Genomic DNA, 13,495 nt, shown 5'->3' with positions numbered 1-13,495 from the left:
TATATATATAAATATATATATTTGTTTTGTTTTTTTGTTGTTAATATTTTATAGTTTTGGCCAACAAAGAAGGAAAATATTTACCAAAGCACTATACACTCCATTTAAAGCAACTCTGTCACTTTGAATGAAACAACTCTCTCTGCCGCTGCCAAATAATCTTTTGCATCAAACACACTTCTGGTAATGTCAAATTCTGGTCCCCCGCTGAGCACTGTCGGTGCATACTATTTCCTGTAGTGAAGAAGGGGTGGGTGGGAGGAATCATAGAGCTCAGAGGTGGACCTCTGGAGCTAACACACATGTAAGAATCGTCAGGCAGTAGTAGCTCTACAACAGAACAAAGAACAGTGGCACGGCCAGTGGGACAGGTGAGTTTCATCTAGTGATGCACCGATACCAGTGTCGATGCCAATACTAAGCATTTGCACAAGTAGTCATACTCATGCAAATGCTCCAAAACCAAAAAACGATACCGGCATTTTAACTATGGAATTTGAAGTGGTTGTCTTAGGTCCTGCACTTGCTGGGGACACTGCCGCAGCCTTCTTGGGAACCACATGGTGCCTGTTTACAGTGCTTCCGCCAGCCAACATATCTTCCCCTCCTGAGACCCTCTACACATCTCCCCCCTCCTGAGACCCTCCACCCGCAACATCAAGCCATCACCCTGGAGCAGAGCGTTAACACAGAGTATGTACAGGTATGGTGCAGCAAAACTGCACCGGAACTCCACAGCTGTTTCTGTCCTGTGCTTTTTTCTGCATTGCTGTATAATGTATTGCTGGGGTTTATAGTCCTCTATAGTTGATTATATTCTGCATTGCTATATAATGTATTGCTGAGATTTGTATCCCTTCTACAGCCTGGCCTCAGTAGCAGAACTACCAGGGGCACCGCGTTTGTAGCTGTGACCAGTCCCTGGCGCTTCACCACTGTCCTAAAATCATTAGTCTGTATTGTGTTAGAAAAACTGTCACGTGACTCTAAAAAAAAAGGTATCGGTAATTGGTATTGGCGAGTCCTGGAGGAAGAGTCTCGGTACTCGTACTCGGTCTGGAAAACATGGTATCAGTGCACCCCTAGTTTTAGCTGTGCTTTTACAGGAACGGTTTAATTTTCCCTCCCCCCCTATTTCCTTTACTCTGCAGCTGTTCTTGGAGAGAGTAGCATGAAGAGTAAAACCAGACTCTAGTCAAAACATTCACATCTACTTTTGGAGAGTTAGGACAGCTGCCAGGTTCTCCTTGCAGTCTGTGCCCGTACTGAGGACCGGCGTCTCACCAAGATAACAAATACTTTGGAATCTATCCATCATGGCCACAGACACTAGTGCTGGTCAAACAAAGATACCAACCCTTTACGCACTCACCCATGCAACAACTGGAGTTGTTCTAAAAAGACCATGTTTACTGAGTCTGCAAATATTTCTCGGTGTAGATGACAGTTCAGACTTTGTTTCACCTGCTCTACATTTCTTTGCATGTAAAAAGTCCTATGGAGATCTGTTTGCCCTGCAGTCAAATTAAGTCAAATGCAGCCTCTTTGCTCTTGAATGCACATGTTTGAGCATCAAAAACAGCATTGATAAACAAAGCCCATCTAGATGAGGCCATATTCTGTTACTGGTAACCCTTCTTCAGCAAGAAAACCTCTATAACACCATACTGACATTATCAATGACTTGATACTGTTTAGAGTGATTTTCACCATAACTTTCAGAAGTGACTATGGAAGTTCAATTGCCCTTCTGACATGATCCTTAGGACAGCCATATATGTTACAAACAATGTAATTGTGCACTATGTTCAGGCAGTAATGTGATGATCTACCTAGACACACCATTCCATTTGAATTCAATCAGGCAGAGTTTTCCCGGACCAGATAACAATTGATTGGTGGGGGTAACAAGGGTGAACTTACCAGCCGTCACCAGCAGGGTGGATGTAAATGTATTTCAATATTTTAGGTACAGTGAGTAATATAAAGAAGAGTCTTTACTTTGTTAATTTTCTATTTGGTTCTTCAGATTTGGTTTTGGTTCTGATGAAGATGGTTTGACCATTGAAACGGGTTAACCCTAACCTATCCATTTCCTGTGTTAATGCTCTGATGTCTAGTTGGCTTAGTGGCATATGCTTTCTATATATGCATGAATCTACAAGCTTTTATTTACGGACTCTTGTGAGTATATAATTTGCTTTTATATCATTTTAAAATAAAAAGCAGTATTACACATTTTCTTTTTTTGCATGTTAATCTTCTATGCTTAAAGTGTATCTAAGACAATCTAAAAAATGTAATACATTGCAACTTATAAGGCCTTAGGCCCCATTCACACTGAGCGATTCGCAAATCGCGCGTTTGTCGCGCGATTTGCATTTTGCGCGATATTGCATTGAGCAAGCTAGAATCGCGGCAAAATCCGCTCCAAAAAGGGCCCTGCTGTAGCGACGCACGACCCGCGACATCAACGGACAGAGCCCCATTGCCATGCATTGGAGAGCGATATCGCGCGTTAAATAGCCGCGATATCGCGGGAATTACCGCGCGATAAATCGCTCAGTGTGAATGGGGCCTTAGGCTGGGTTCACATACAAAGATACCAACCCTTTACGCACTCACCCATGCAACAACTGGAGTTGTTCTAAAAAGACCATGTTTACTGAGTCTGCAAATATTTCTCGGTGTAGATGACAGTTCAGACTTTGTTTCACCTGCTCTACATTTCTTTGCATGTAAAAAGTCCTATGGAGATCTGTTTGCCCTGCAGTCAAATTAAGTCAAATGCAGCCTCTTTGCTCTTGAATGCACATGTTTGAGCATCAAAAACAGCATTGATAAACAAAGCCCATCTAGATGAGGCCATATTCTGTTACTGGTAACCCTTCTTCAGCAAGAAAACCTCTATAACACCATACTGACATTATCAATGACTTGATACTGTTTAGAGTGATTTTCACCATAACTTTCAGAAGTGACTATGGAAGTTCAATTGCCCTTCTGACATGATCCTTAGGACAGCCATATATGTTACAAACAATGTAATTGTGCACTATGTTCAGGCAGTAATGTGATGATCTACCTAGACACACCATTCCATTTGAATTCAATCAGGCAGAGTTTTCCCGGACCAGATAACAATTGATTGGTGGGGGTAACAAGGGTGAACTTACCAGCCGTCACCAGCAGGGTGGATGTAAATGTATTTCAATATTTTAGGTACAGTGAGTAATATAAAGAAGAGTCTTTACTTTGTTAATTTTCTATTTGGTTCTTCAGATTTGGTTTTGGTTCTGATGAAGATGGTTTGACCATTGAAACGGGTTAACCCTAACCTATCCATTTCCTGTGTTAATGCTCTGATGTCTAGTTGGCTTAGTGGCATATGCTTTCTATATATGCATGAATCTACAAGCTTTTATTTACGGACTCTTGTGAGTATATAATTTGCTTTTATATCATTTTAAAATAAAAAGCAGTATTACACATTTTCTTTTTTTGCATGTTAATCTTCTATGCTTAAAGTGTATCTAAGACAATCTAAAAAATGTAATACATTGCAACTTATAAGGCCTTAGGCCCCATTCACACTGAGCGATTCGCAAATCGCGCGTTTGTCGCGCGATTTGCATTTTGCGCGATATTGCATTGAGCAAGCTAGAATCGCGGCAAAATCCGCTCCAAAAAGGGCCCTGCTGTAGCGACGCACGACCCGCGACATCAACGGACAGAGCCCCATTGCCATGCATTGGAGAGCGATATCGCGCGTTAAATAGCCGCGATATCGCGGGAATTACCGCGCGATAAATCGCTCAGTGTGAATGGGGCCTTAGGCTGGGTTCACACCTAGGCGTATCGAATATGCGCGTTTGTCGCGCGTTTCATGGTGTGCGTTTTTACCGCGATTCGCGGTAAAAAAACACGCGACAAGCGTGCGTTTACGAGGGCTACTTGGCTGTATCCCAAGGGAAACGCCTGACAAAAACGCCCCAAAGAAGCTCCTGTACTTCTTTGGCCATAGGACGTTTTGTAGCGTGTTCATACGGCCTGTAATACGCGCAGGAGTGAACCATACCCATAGGAAATAATGGGATTTCGGTGTTTGAGCGTTTTGCAGAGCGTTCGAACGTGCTACAAAACGCCCACGTGTGAACCGGGCCTAAGATGTGACAGTTGCATAGTTTTCTTTTCAGGCTTTTTTCCCTTTATTTTTATCTGCTGATCCTGCGAGTAACACACTTCCTGTCTAGGGTGACAGCACTCACCATTCTATATCTATGGAGAAGAAGTATTGTTACACTAGGACAGGTTTACAAAATACCTCCTGCTCTCTTCTTCTTCATTATATAGGGTCCCATGTTTTGTAGTTCACAGAAGAGAATTGGGAAAGCGAATAACATTGTTTGAGATTTCATTTAATTCCACAGTTCAAGTTGCATGAACTCTAGTAGAAACAAAAGGATTTTTCCATACTTGGCCTGAAAAAGAAACTAATGTAGCCACCACATCTAAGGACTGTTACGCTGCAATATATTACATTTTTGTTCTTTTGTTGAAATATACTTTGAGTACATTTTATAAATTCTTAACATTTCATATACATTTCATAGCCGTGGAGGAAAGCACAAAATATTTTCCAGTTATTTAAACAAAGCTAAGAGCTGCAAGACAAATTTCACTGGTCTAATTTAGCAAATGAATGCAAATGAAACGAGGATCATTTCTGCTTTCCTGCACATTGTCAGCGTCAGGCAATTCTAGAATTGAAACCTGGCTCAAATACTTTTAGCAGTTTACAGGCTGCAATGGCATGGACCAAGCCGAGGATCTTATTATTACTTGATACTTAAAGTGACACTAAACTCAGGAGTTAAATCTTAAAACTGCATTCATGTAACTTAACTATTAATAACAATGTATCTTATTTGTGTATCACTCGGCTGTAGATTCTCAAATCATCTCTGAATTGGTGCTGCCACTGTCCTTCCTTCTGGAGGGTGAGTAGCTGAAGGAATTTTCCCAAAAATTAGGATTTTCTCAAGGAAAGGTGAGCAGAGGCACCTGGAGTCCAAGAAAAAGTTCTGGATACTTTCTGCTAAATCACTTTTTTAAATCAGGTAAGACTGGAGGTTCCCAGAATATTTTTTAAAGACCAGTCCTACACCTTCCTGAAAAAGTGGTCGTACAATACCACAAAATGCATCGGCGGTGTACCTGAACTCCTTGTTTGATCTAAAGTGGCATTAAAGGCTCGTTTTTCCCCCTCAAATGCTGCTTTAAAGGAGAACTATGGGGTCAGTGTTTTTCCCCATAGTTCTCCTTAGGGTAACTGGAGGACACAAACTAGAGTCCTCCCGATACCCTAAGCTCAGTATACCGCGAGTTACAGCTCGCGGTATACTGAGGCGCCGCAGCCGGAGCAGATCTCGACGTAGATGACGGGATCCGCCCAGCTGCGTGAGTGACAGCTGGCTCTGCCTATCTAGAGGCAGAGCCAGCTGTACCCGCCCCCTCCCCCGTCCGTTCCGCCAGTCAAGCTGGCAGATCGGAGCAGGGAGAGGGGAATCCAGCCCCTCCCCCTGTCACGGCAGAGAGCCGTGACAGGATCGAGAGGTGAGCGAACCTGGTATGTGTTCGCTCACCTCCCGATCTACTGAGCCGACTTGTGACAGTCTCATTGTCACAGGTCGGCTAGAACTATGAGGTGAGTGGAAATCACTCATCTCATAGTTCTCCTTTAAGTACTTACATTATGTGATGCCACTTGATGTTCTTCCTTCCACTCGTTTCCAACAGTCCCTCCAGGGCTACTGATAAGTACTGATAATCAGTAGCCCTGGAGGGACTGAGTACTGATAATTTTTTTTCGGTACTCGCCGATGATACCAATTACCGAGTAACGGAAGTCCCATTCAGGAAGCCAGGTGGCGTGTAATGACCTGCCACCTGGCTTCCTGAGTAACAATAAAGTATGTCTCCTCTTACCTTGGTATGTCCAGCCTGTCACAAGTGATGAGAGAGCATGGAGACGCTTCCCGGCCAATGAGGAAACCGGGCAGCGTGTAATGACGCGCTGCCCGGCTTCCTGATACAGGAAGTATCGGGCTAGGCATTGGAGCATTTGGGCGAGTACTCGCCCAAATACTTGGTATCGGCACCGATATCAATACTAGTATCGGTATCGGTGCATCCCTAGGTAGTACAATGGGTAAGTGCTTAGCTAGTGTCTGTTAGTTGCAAATGTTTTGCTGTATGGCAGGTTTACTTAAAATGGAACTGTGGGCAAAAGAAAAAATGACATACAGTATATGAAGGCGTTCTGTGATTGGAGGAAGAGCGGAACGAACCATCTCTCCTCCTCTAATCACAGAATGTTTTGTATTCTTTGAGAAAAATAGAAGGCATTTTGTGAATGGGCATGTAGTGAGGAGGGACGGGTGATGAGAATGGAGCACCTCACTGCTTGCATCTTTCCCTCAGCTATTGCTGTAATGCTAAAAGTGTATCTAAACCCAAGAATACAAATGTAATATATTCCAGCTTACCAGTACTTAGGTGTGGTGACAGCATTGGGTTTTGTTTTTTTTTTTCATTTTTTTTCTTTATTTTCACCTGGTGTTCCTGCCAGTTACACACTTCCTGTAATAGGATGACAACGCTCATCTCTAATACTATATCTTTGGAAGATCAGAGTTGTCACCATAGAACAGAACTACAGGTTACCCCCTTTCCATAACTTGGACCACAAAGAGAACTGGGAACAAGTTAACTGATAACAGTGCAGGCAGCGTGTCTAGGAAGGTATTAGACAAGAGTCCATGAACCCATTGTACTCCTGACCGCTAGTTCCATAAGAATTTGTTGGGTGCTGCGGTAGTCAACGTATGGCCACTGTTATGTACATGTATAGAAACAGGGACATTGGCACTCCAAATGCAGATCAAATTAATCTATTTATTGACGTAGATGCAGCATGTCACACTGGTGCAACATTTCAGGGTCTCACAGGATCCTCTTCCTCAGGCGAAACATGCATACAGTACATGTTTTGCCTGAGGAAGGGGATCCTGCGAGACCCTGAAACGTTGCACCAGTGTGACATGCTGCATCTACGTCAATAAATAGACGAATTTGATCTGCATTTGGAGTGGCGGCGTCCCTGTTTCTATACAGGAAGGTATTAGATCACAAAATTCCTGTAAGGATCAAGAGGCATTTGTTGTACTTTCAAACAGATATAACAAATGTAACAAAATGCTTTCAATGGCATACACAAAGAGAGCAAATAAGAGACGTGCATGTAAACCCTGACATTGAACTTAAAGTGACATTAAGCCCTCAGATTTTTTAACATAAACCAATACTGCAATGTGCGCCTTACTGTAATCCATGGTTGTTTCCCTTCTCTTTGCTGCTCTTCCTTTTAAATCCTCATGTCTTCTCATGCTTGGGGAGAACTTCCCTTTGCAGCTGAGTGCCTCTTCCTGTAGTGCTGGCTCAGGTTACAAAGCTACACACAAACACCCTGTATCCATTCCAGAGACAAGGCAGTCTGCTGCAAAACAGAAGTTCTGCCCAGCATGAGAACAGATACAGATTTAAAAGGAAGAGCAGCAAAGAGAAGGGAAACAACCATGGATTACAGTAAGGCACACATTACAGTATTGTTTTATGTTAAACAATCTGAGGGTTTAATGCCACTTTAAAGGTCAATACCCCTGTGGACATCATAAAGATAAACTGACCTTCAACAAGCTGATCCAGGGAGGTGATCTTCTTATTTCCATCTACAGTATAGATTGTTCTCACTCCTTGTGGTAAATTCACATTATCAGAAAGAGTTCTGGTCATATCAGCCAAGAGTGCTTCAAAAGACCGGTAGCGATCCTGAGAAATGGCGTAGACAATCCCTTTGAAATATCGGTCACCATTGCGGTAGAATCGCACCTTCTTAGCCTTCTTCTCTGAGCTCAGGGCTTGCAGAGTACGGGTCCGGTAAAAACTGCAATGGGCACTGTGGGTTGGGCTTGGCAAACCATTAGCTCTGGACCCTTTGCTGTACCTTTGAGCTTTATCACGCTCATCAAAATGTTCGAGTTCCATGTCTCTCCCGAAGGACATTGCAGAGATTCTGTAAATTGAAAGAATACATTTTTTTTTTTAACCAGAAAACTAGAAACTGCATGTATATAAATAGTAGTAGTGATTGTCAGATAATAGTTCTAAAACACTTATCGTGGGCTGCAATGAGCAACCTTCCCTTCATTATCAGTGTTACTATTTTCAGAAACACTATGACTAACGCTGCCTGTGTTACATTCACATATATTTGTAACTGAATCATTAATGAATCCGTTTCTCATTTAAACACTATTACAATTAAACTGCTGTTCACATCTCCTAAAATACATTTTTTTTCTTTACTATGGATAATAGAATATTAAATACTTTAAAGTAAAATTAACGGTACTGTAGTAGGGCTGCTAAGTATTGTATTGTGTTAGGTCACATGAAGTCATTCAAAAAAGCAGCACATACTGTTTGCATGGTATTTAAGTCATCTACAGGAAGAATGAAAGTATATGTAAACCCAATCACTAAAATCTCACATACTGGAAATTGAATATTGTTATTGTAATTTCCAAAGCCATTTCAATCTGTTAATATCTGAAGCCTTCATTATAGTACTACCTAGACATCTTGCTATGAAAGTCTTTGTTCAGACACTTCTGGTTATAGGGTGACAATGCTCTGTCTTTCTCCTAAATGTGCTCCTGCTTTGTCACTTTGTCACAAGGGCTTCTAATAGTAACTACAAGCCTCAGTTTCAATACATATTACAAAGGTATAGCCAACCGTTATCACTAAGGATGAGCTCAGGTTCCGAATGAACCCAGTCCGAATCTGAGCTCCTGTGAACATGGAAGCTAAATGGGCCTCCTGCCCAATCAGCTGTGGCTTGGGGCATGCCCTGCCCTGTAGCTGACCAGAAACAGAGGGGCGGGATGCTTGTTTTGACATCATTTACCTTATATGGCCACATGGCCATATTAGGAAAATTACATTTATTTAATATAACCATGTAGCGATATAAGGTCAATGACATCACTGCATACCACCCCTTTGCTTACTTGCATTTGCGGGAAGGGAATTTCGTGGCCACAGCTGATTGGGTGGCAGAGAAAATAATTTCCTTCCTGGTTTGTAGGTGCTCATTCCACGTTCAGAAGGGCTTAAGTTCATAATGGGTTTGGTCCAAACCTGAGCTTATCCCTAGTTATCACTATCACAAATGCCATGCAGTCATGCCTAAGGTACATGAATGTTGCCAGGAAGTGGCTGCCAACACCAGCAGCACTGAGATGAACCTAGAGATGAAAAAAAGGTAAAAACAAGTGTTTTCTTTGTAAAAAATACCAATTGATATTTATGATACAGAGTGATTTAGCAAGCTGAATGCCATTCAGGTAGGCTGTACATATTTAAAGTCTTTTTGAAAGATCTAGAAAATTATCTTCATTCAATGCTGGGGATCAACTTATCATGCAAACCTGCTACTTCCCATTGAATTTCAAGTACTAGAGCCTTATCCTCATTATTACCACATTGTTTTTAAAAACCACCCAGCTGTCAGTACCTCCCCCCATTTCTCCTTTTGAAAGAATGCATAATTCAGAGTTTAAGAGCTGACTACAGCAATAATTAATGAGAAAGTAGTAGCAGTGGCAGAAGCAGGCAGAGGAAGCTGGACCTACAGTTGGCAGATCTTTGTGGTAGAACCACAGGAGTCAATAGAACATAGAGATGTCCATCATTGTACCAAATTTTGCTAAATATTTGGTTTGGTAGGGCAGCATTCCCCTTTAATATACGATAGAAACATGAGAATTGGTTTCCATGCACTGTGGCCAACCTGTCTTTTTATCAGATCTGGCCTGTTAATCCTACCCTTCCAACAACAACAAAAGTGATCTGCAGGGCAGTAAGAAGTTTATACAAAAGAATCTTATAGGTATTGATCAATACATGGATAGGCTCCTCCGCTGTCTGCCAGACTGATATATTACTTCATATTCAGTTGATTTCTAGTACTTTTTTTTTACTTTTATAGTTGTATTACAGTCTTTTAAAACTGGCCACACATGTTACAAATCTGATTGTGTAAATGTATTATGGCTTCTTTTAGGTTTACCAACAACTACTACATGTAGGGCCTACCTAAATAATTTATTACATTTATATTCAAACGAGTAGGCCCTGTCATTACATAGCTGTTGGTAAACGTAAAGGAGATTTTGCTGAAATGTATCATTGTTTTTATAAGTTTCTGAAATTATAACTTTTTTAATTGGTGTTTTTATCTGCCTGGGTCTTTAAAGTGGACCTTTACCCACTTTGAATAAAATACTAGAATACTAGAATACAGCTCTTCATGCTGATATTAAATCATCTTACATTCATTAGATAAACAAACGTATTTTTATTTTACTTACAGTTTCTTTTTTTCCCACTTCCTGGTCCACTTTGGCACAAATGATGTAATCTTGTCCAAGCATTGCATCCTGGGAAGGTTACATCATCAGTGGCTGGCTGATAGTGGGTACACCAGCTGGGGTGGAGGCTTGCAATTCCATTGCCAGCCATAACCCAGCGCAGGCTTTCCCACCGCTAGCAACCAATGACGTCAGGCAGGGCCGGCTGCTACAACTACAAGTGATCTGGGTGGCTGTCTGCTGCGTTACCACTCCCCCCCCCCCATGGTTTTGGAGTCCCCTGCTCCTTTCGGGGGAACGGGATGACACCACACAGTGTCAGGATGGAGAGCAGGAGCAGACCCCGATCTGCTCTGTGATCACTGAAGCATTAAGCGTTCTCGGCACTTCTTGCTTCAGCTGTCAGAAGCCAAGTGAAGTGCCAGAAGGTATACAGACTATCAAGAACATTCCCGTGCTTGATGATCTGTATTGGAGGGCAGGAAAAACACAAGAGGTCTAATAGACCCCTGATGTCTTCATAAAGTGAACCTGTCAGTTCTAAATGCTGTCACATAGGGGCTTGTTATCCCCTTTGTGATAGCGAAAGTTTCATACCAGCAGCTGTGCCTTGCGGACCGTGGTATGAACACTGTTTTGTTCAGACCGTGATTCAGACCTCAGCTCCATAAAAATGTATGCACTGGACCTCCTTAAATTTGAATTCACTACGCCTGTTCTATATAATTAAAATTAATAAACAGTGTCAAAGAATATATTCATGTTAGAAAGGTAAACCTTCTTGAGTCTACTCAATAAAGGATGAAACGGTTACATAACACATAATAATTAGATATGTCACGGCTGTCAGGCAGATTAGAGAAAATGAAATCTTCCATTGGCTGCTATGAGGTATGGAGCATTCGCTTAAACTGCTCAACTTTATTAAATAAGTTACGCTAAAACCAAATATGTAGGTTGGGCTCATCCTTCTTCACCGTCCCTCTGCTTTTTCTTGATATTAAATATCTTCCAGCAGAGCATTCTTTCACAGTAACACTGAGATATAGCCACAGTTCTCATCTGATTTTGTTTTGACATTTTAAATCTATTTATAATCCTCAGAGACTTGTCATATCTTTCGACTCCAGTGTCTATCGCTAGCAGCTGGGGATTTCACTTCCACAAAATCAAATCTCATCCTCCTGCCCTTTGATTTTTCGTGGCTGTGTCTTAAACTCACAAAGGAACAATGTTCTTAAATAAGGACCAAATCAAATATATCAAAAAAATTCACAAATAATGTCAGACTAAATTCAAGCAATATCAAGCACAATGCTGTTCAACATACAGTATTGGCTCTTAGTATCTGTTAAAACTGAGCTGGAATGGTAATTCATATTGAATATCATCCTCCTTCATAGATCATCCATGTATTGGCTTGTACATACTGTAGAATCCAGATACAACACCCTCATTATAGTGCTAGCCCAGATATATCCTACATTCATTGCTTTGCTTCTCACTGAGTGCTCCAAGTGTACCTTGGATCACAAAAGAAGAACATGACTAGAAACACAAGTAGGTTAAAGTCCAGGAAATCTTCTGAATACACACATGAGCAATATATAGGGCAGCTGTTTTACCTGCAGCTGTTTTAAGTACTTTCTTTCCATCCAATTCTGAAATTTACACCGTCCTGTTTCATAGGGCAGAAGACCTATTTGTTATGTGCTGCAATTAGTTAACACTTGCAGGACTTGTCCCTCCCTTAACTTGTGACTGGACAGTATAGGAGAAGTTGCAGACTGATGACCTAAAATTTCTCTCTCTTTAATTCGGCTTTCTTCTATCAACATTCTCTTTCTTTTTTTTTTCCAAAATAAATTTTTATTGGATAAAAAAAGGGATTTTACAATACAAAGAAGATAAGTCCTATTATGGTAGGAGAGCCAACATAAAGTGTACAGTAATAAGCAATACAGGTTATGACATAGACATATCATGGGCCTTGAAGAAAAAAAGTTTCCATTATTGTCAAAGGCATCAATGTTTACAATCGTCAAGACGTCCTCTCGCATTTTTAGGTTCAAGAAACATTAGTGTGTAACTCTTAATGTTCACATAGAAATATAGAGGAGTGTAGAAAGTTTTGTATAATTAAAAAATAATAAAAGTAAAGATGTTTGTATCTATCGCTTTTCAATTGCAGGAGGAACATTCTCTTTCTTAGTACCTGAGTACTGCAGCACAACTAATTGGCTCCTTGTGCTGCTTTGCCCGCCCCCAGTTTGAGCTCTATTGTACAATGGACTCCATAACACAGATACCATGTTAAAGGAGAACTATGAGGTGACAATGAGACTGTCACAGGTCGGCTCAGTAGATCGGGAGGTGAGCGAACACATACCGGCGTTCGCTCACCTCTCCATCCTGTCACGGCTCTCTGCCGTGACAGGGGAGGGGCTGGATTCCCCCCTCCCCGCTCCGATCCACCAGCGCTGACTGGCGGAACGGGCGGGGGAGGGGCGGGTACAGTTGGCTCTGCCTTTAGATAATTCCCGATCTACTGAGCCGACCTGTGACAGTCTCATTGTCACAGGTCGGCTAGAACTATGAGGTGAGTGAAAAGCACTCACCTAATAGTTCTCCTTTAACCCCATAGTTCTCCTTTAAGTTTAGGTACTTACCCAGCTTGCATTAAAAAAAAGATTTAATTTGGCATTACTAAATACTAAATACAGTGTGTCTCTTTTTTAACTGCTTGGAGCAAATGAGAAAACTCAGATACAATTATGTAGGCATTTCCTACGTCTATTATTAAATCAATTGATATTTTTTGATTGAATTAATAATTGAAAAGCAAAGTTTTGTATTCTTATCCAAGTATATCACCTTTATCTGTAAAGGTGGCACTCTGTTTGAATAAAGACCTTATGTTGGCCTTTTCAAATATGTTTAAAAAGAAAACAATTTCCGTGGGGTGTTCTTACTTTTTCACATGCATGCATCAGTATAAA

The 13,495-nt window shown here is 41.3% G+C and overlaps 1 protein-coding gene across 3 annotated transcripts in view; it reads right to left on the bottom strand.

The window, feature by feature from the left end:
- The window catches only part of DCLK1 (doublecortin like kinase 1), a 289,474-nt gene that overhangs the window by 243,577 nt on the left and 32,402 nt on the right, over positions 1-13,495 (bottom strand). For all 3 annotated transcript variants that reach the window (XM_018554346.1, XM_018554338.1, XM_018554354.1), the window contains exon 2: positions 7,749-8,134. In XM_018554346.1, the coding sequence (XP_018409848.1) occupies positions 7,749-8,124 (376 nt within the window). In that variant the 5' untranslated portion in view covers positions 8,125-8,134. The remainder of the gene's footprint in view (positions 1-7,748; positions 8,135-13,495) is intronic.

Source organism: Nanorana parkeri, unplaced genomic scaffold (genome assembly GCF_000935625.1).
Source record: "Nanorana parkeri isolate BGI_ZX_2015 unplaced genomic scaffold, ASM93562v1 scaffold8, whole genome shotgun sequence".
Lineage (NCBI taxonomy): Eukaryota > Metazoa > Chordata > Amphibia > Anura > Dicroglossidae > Nanorana > Nanorana parkeri.
The sequence above is the reverse complement of the archived record's forward strand: the minus strand, read 5'-3'. Positions and strand labels throughout refer to the sequence as shown.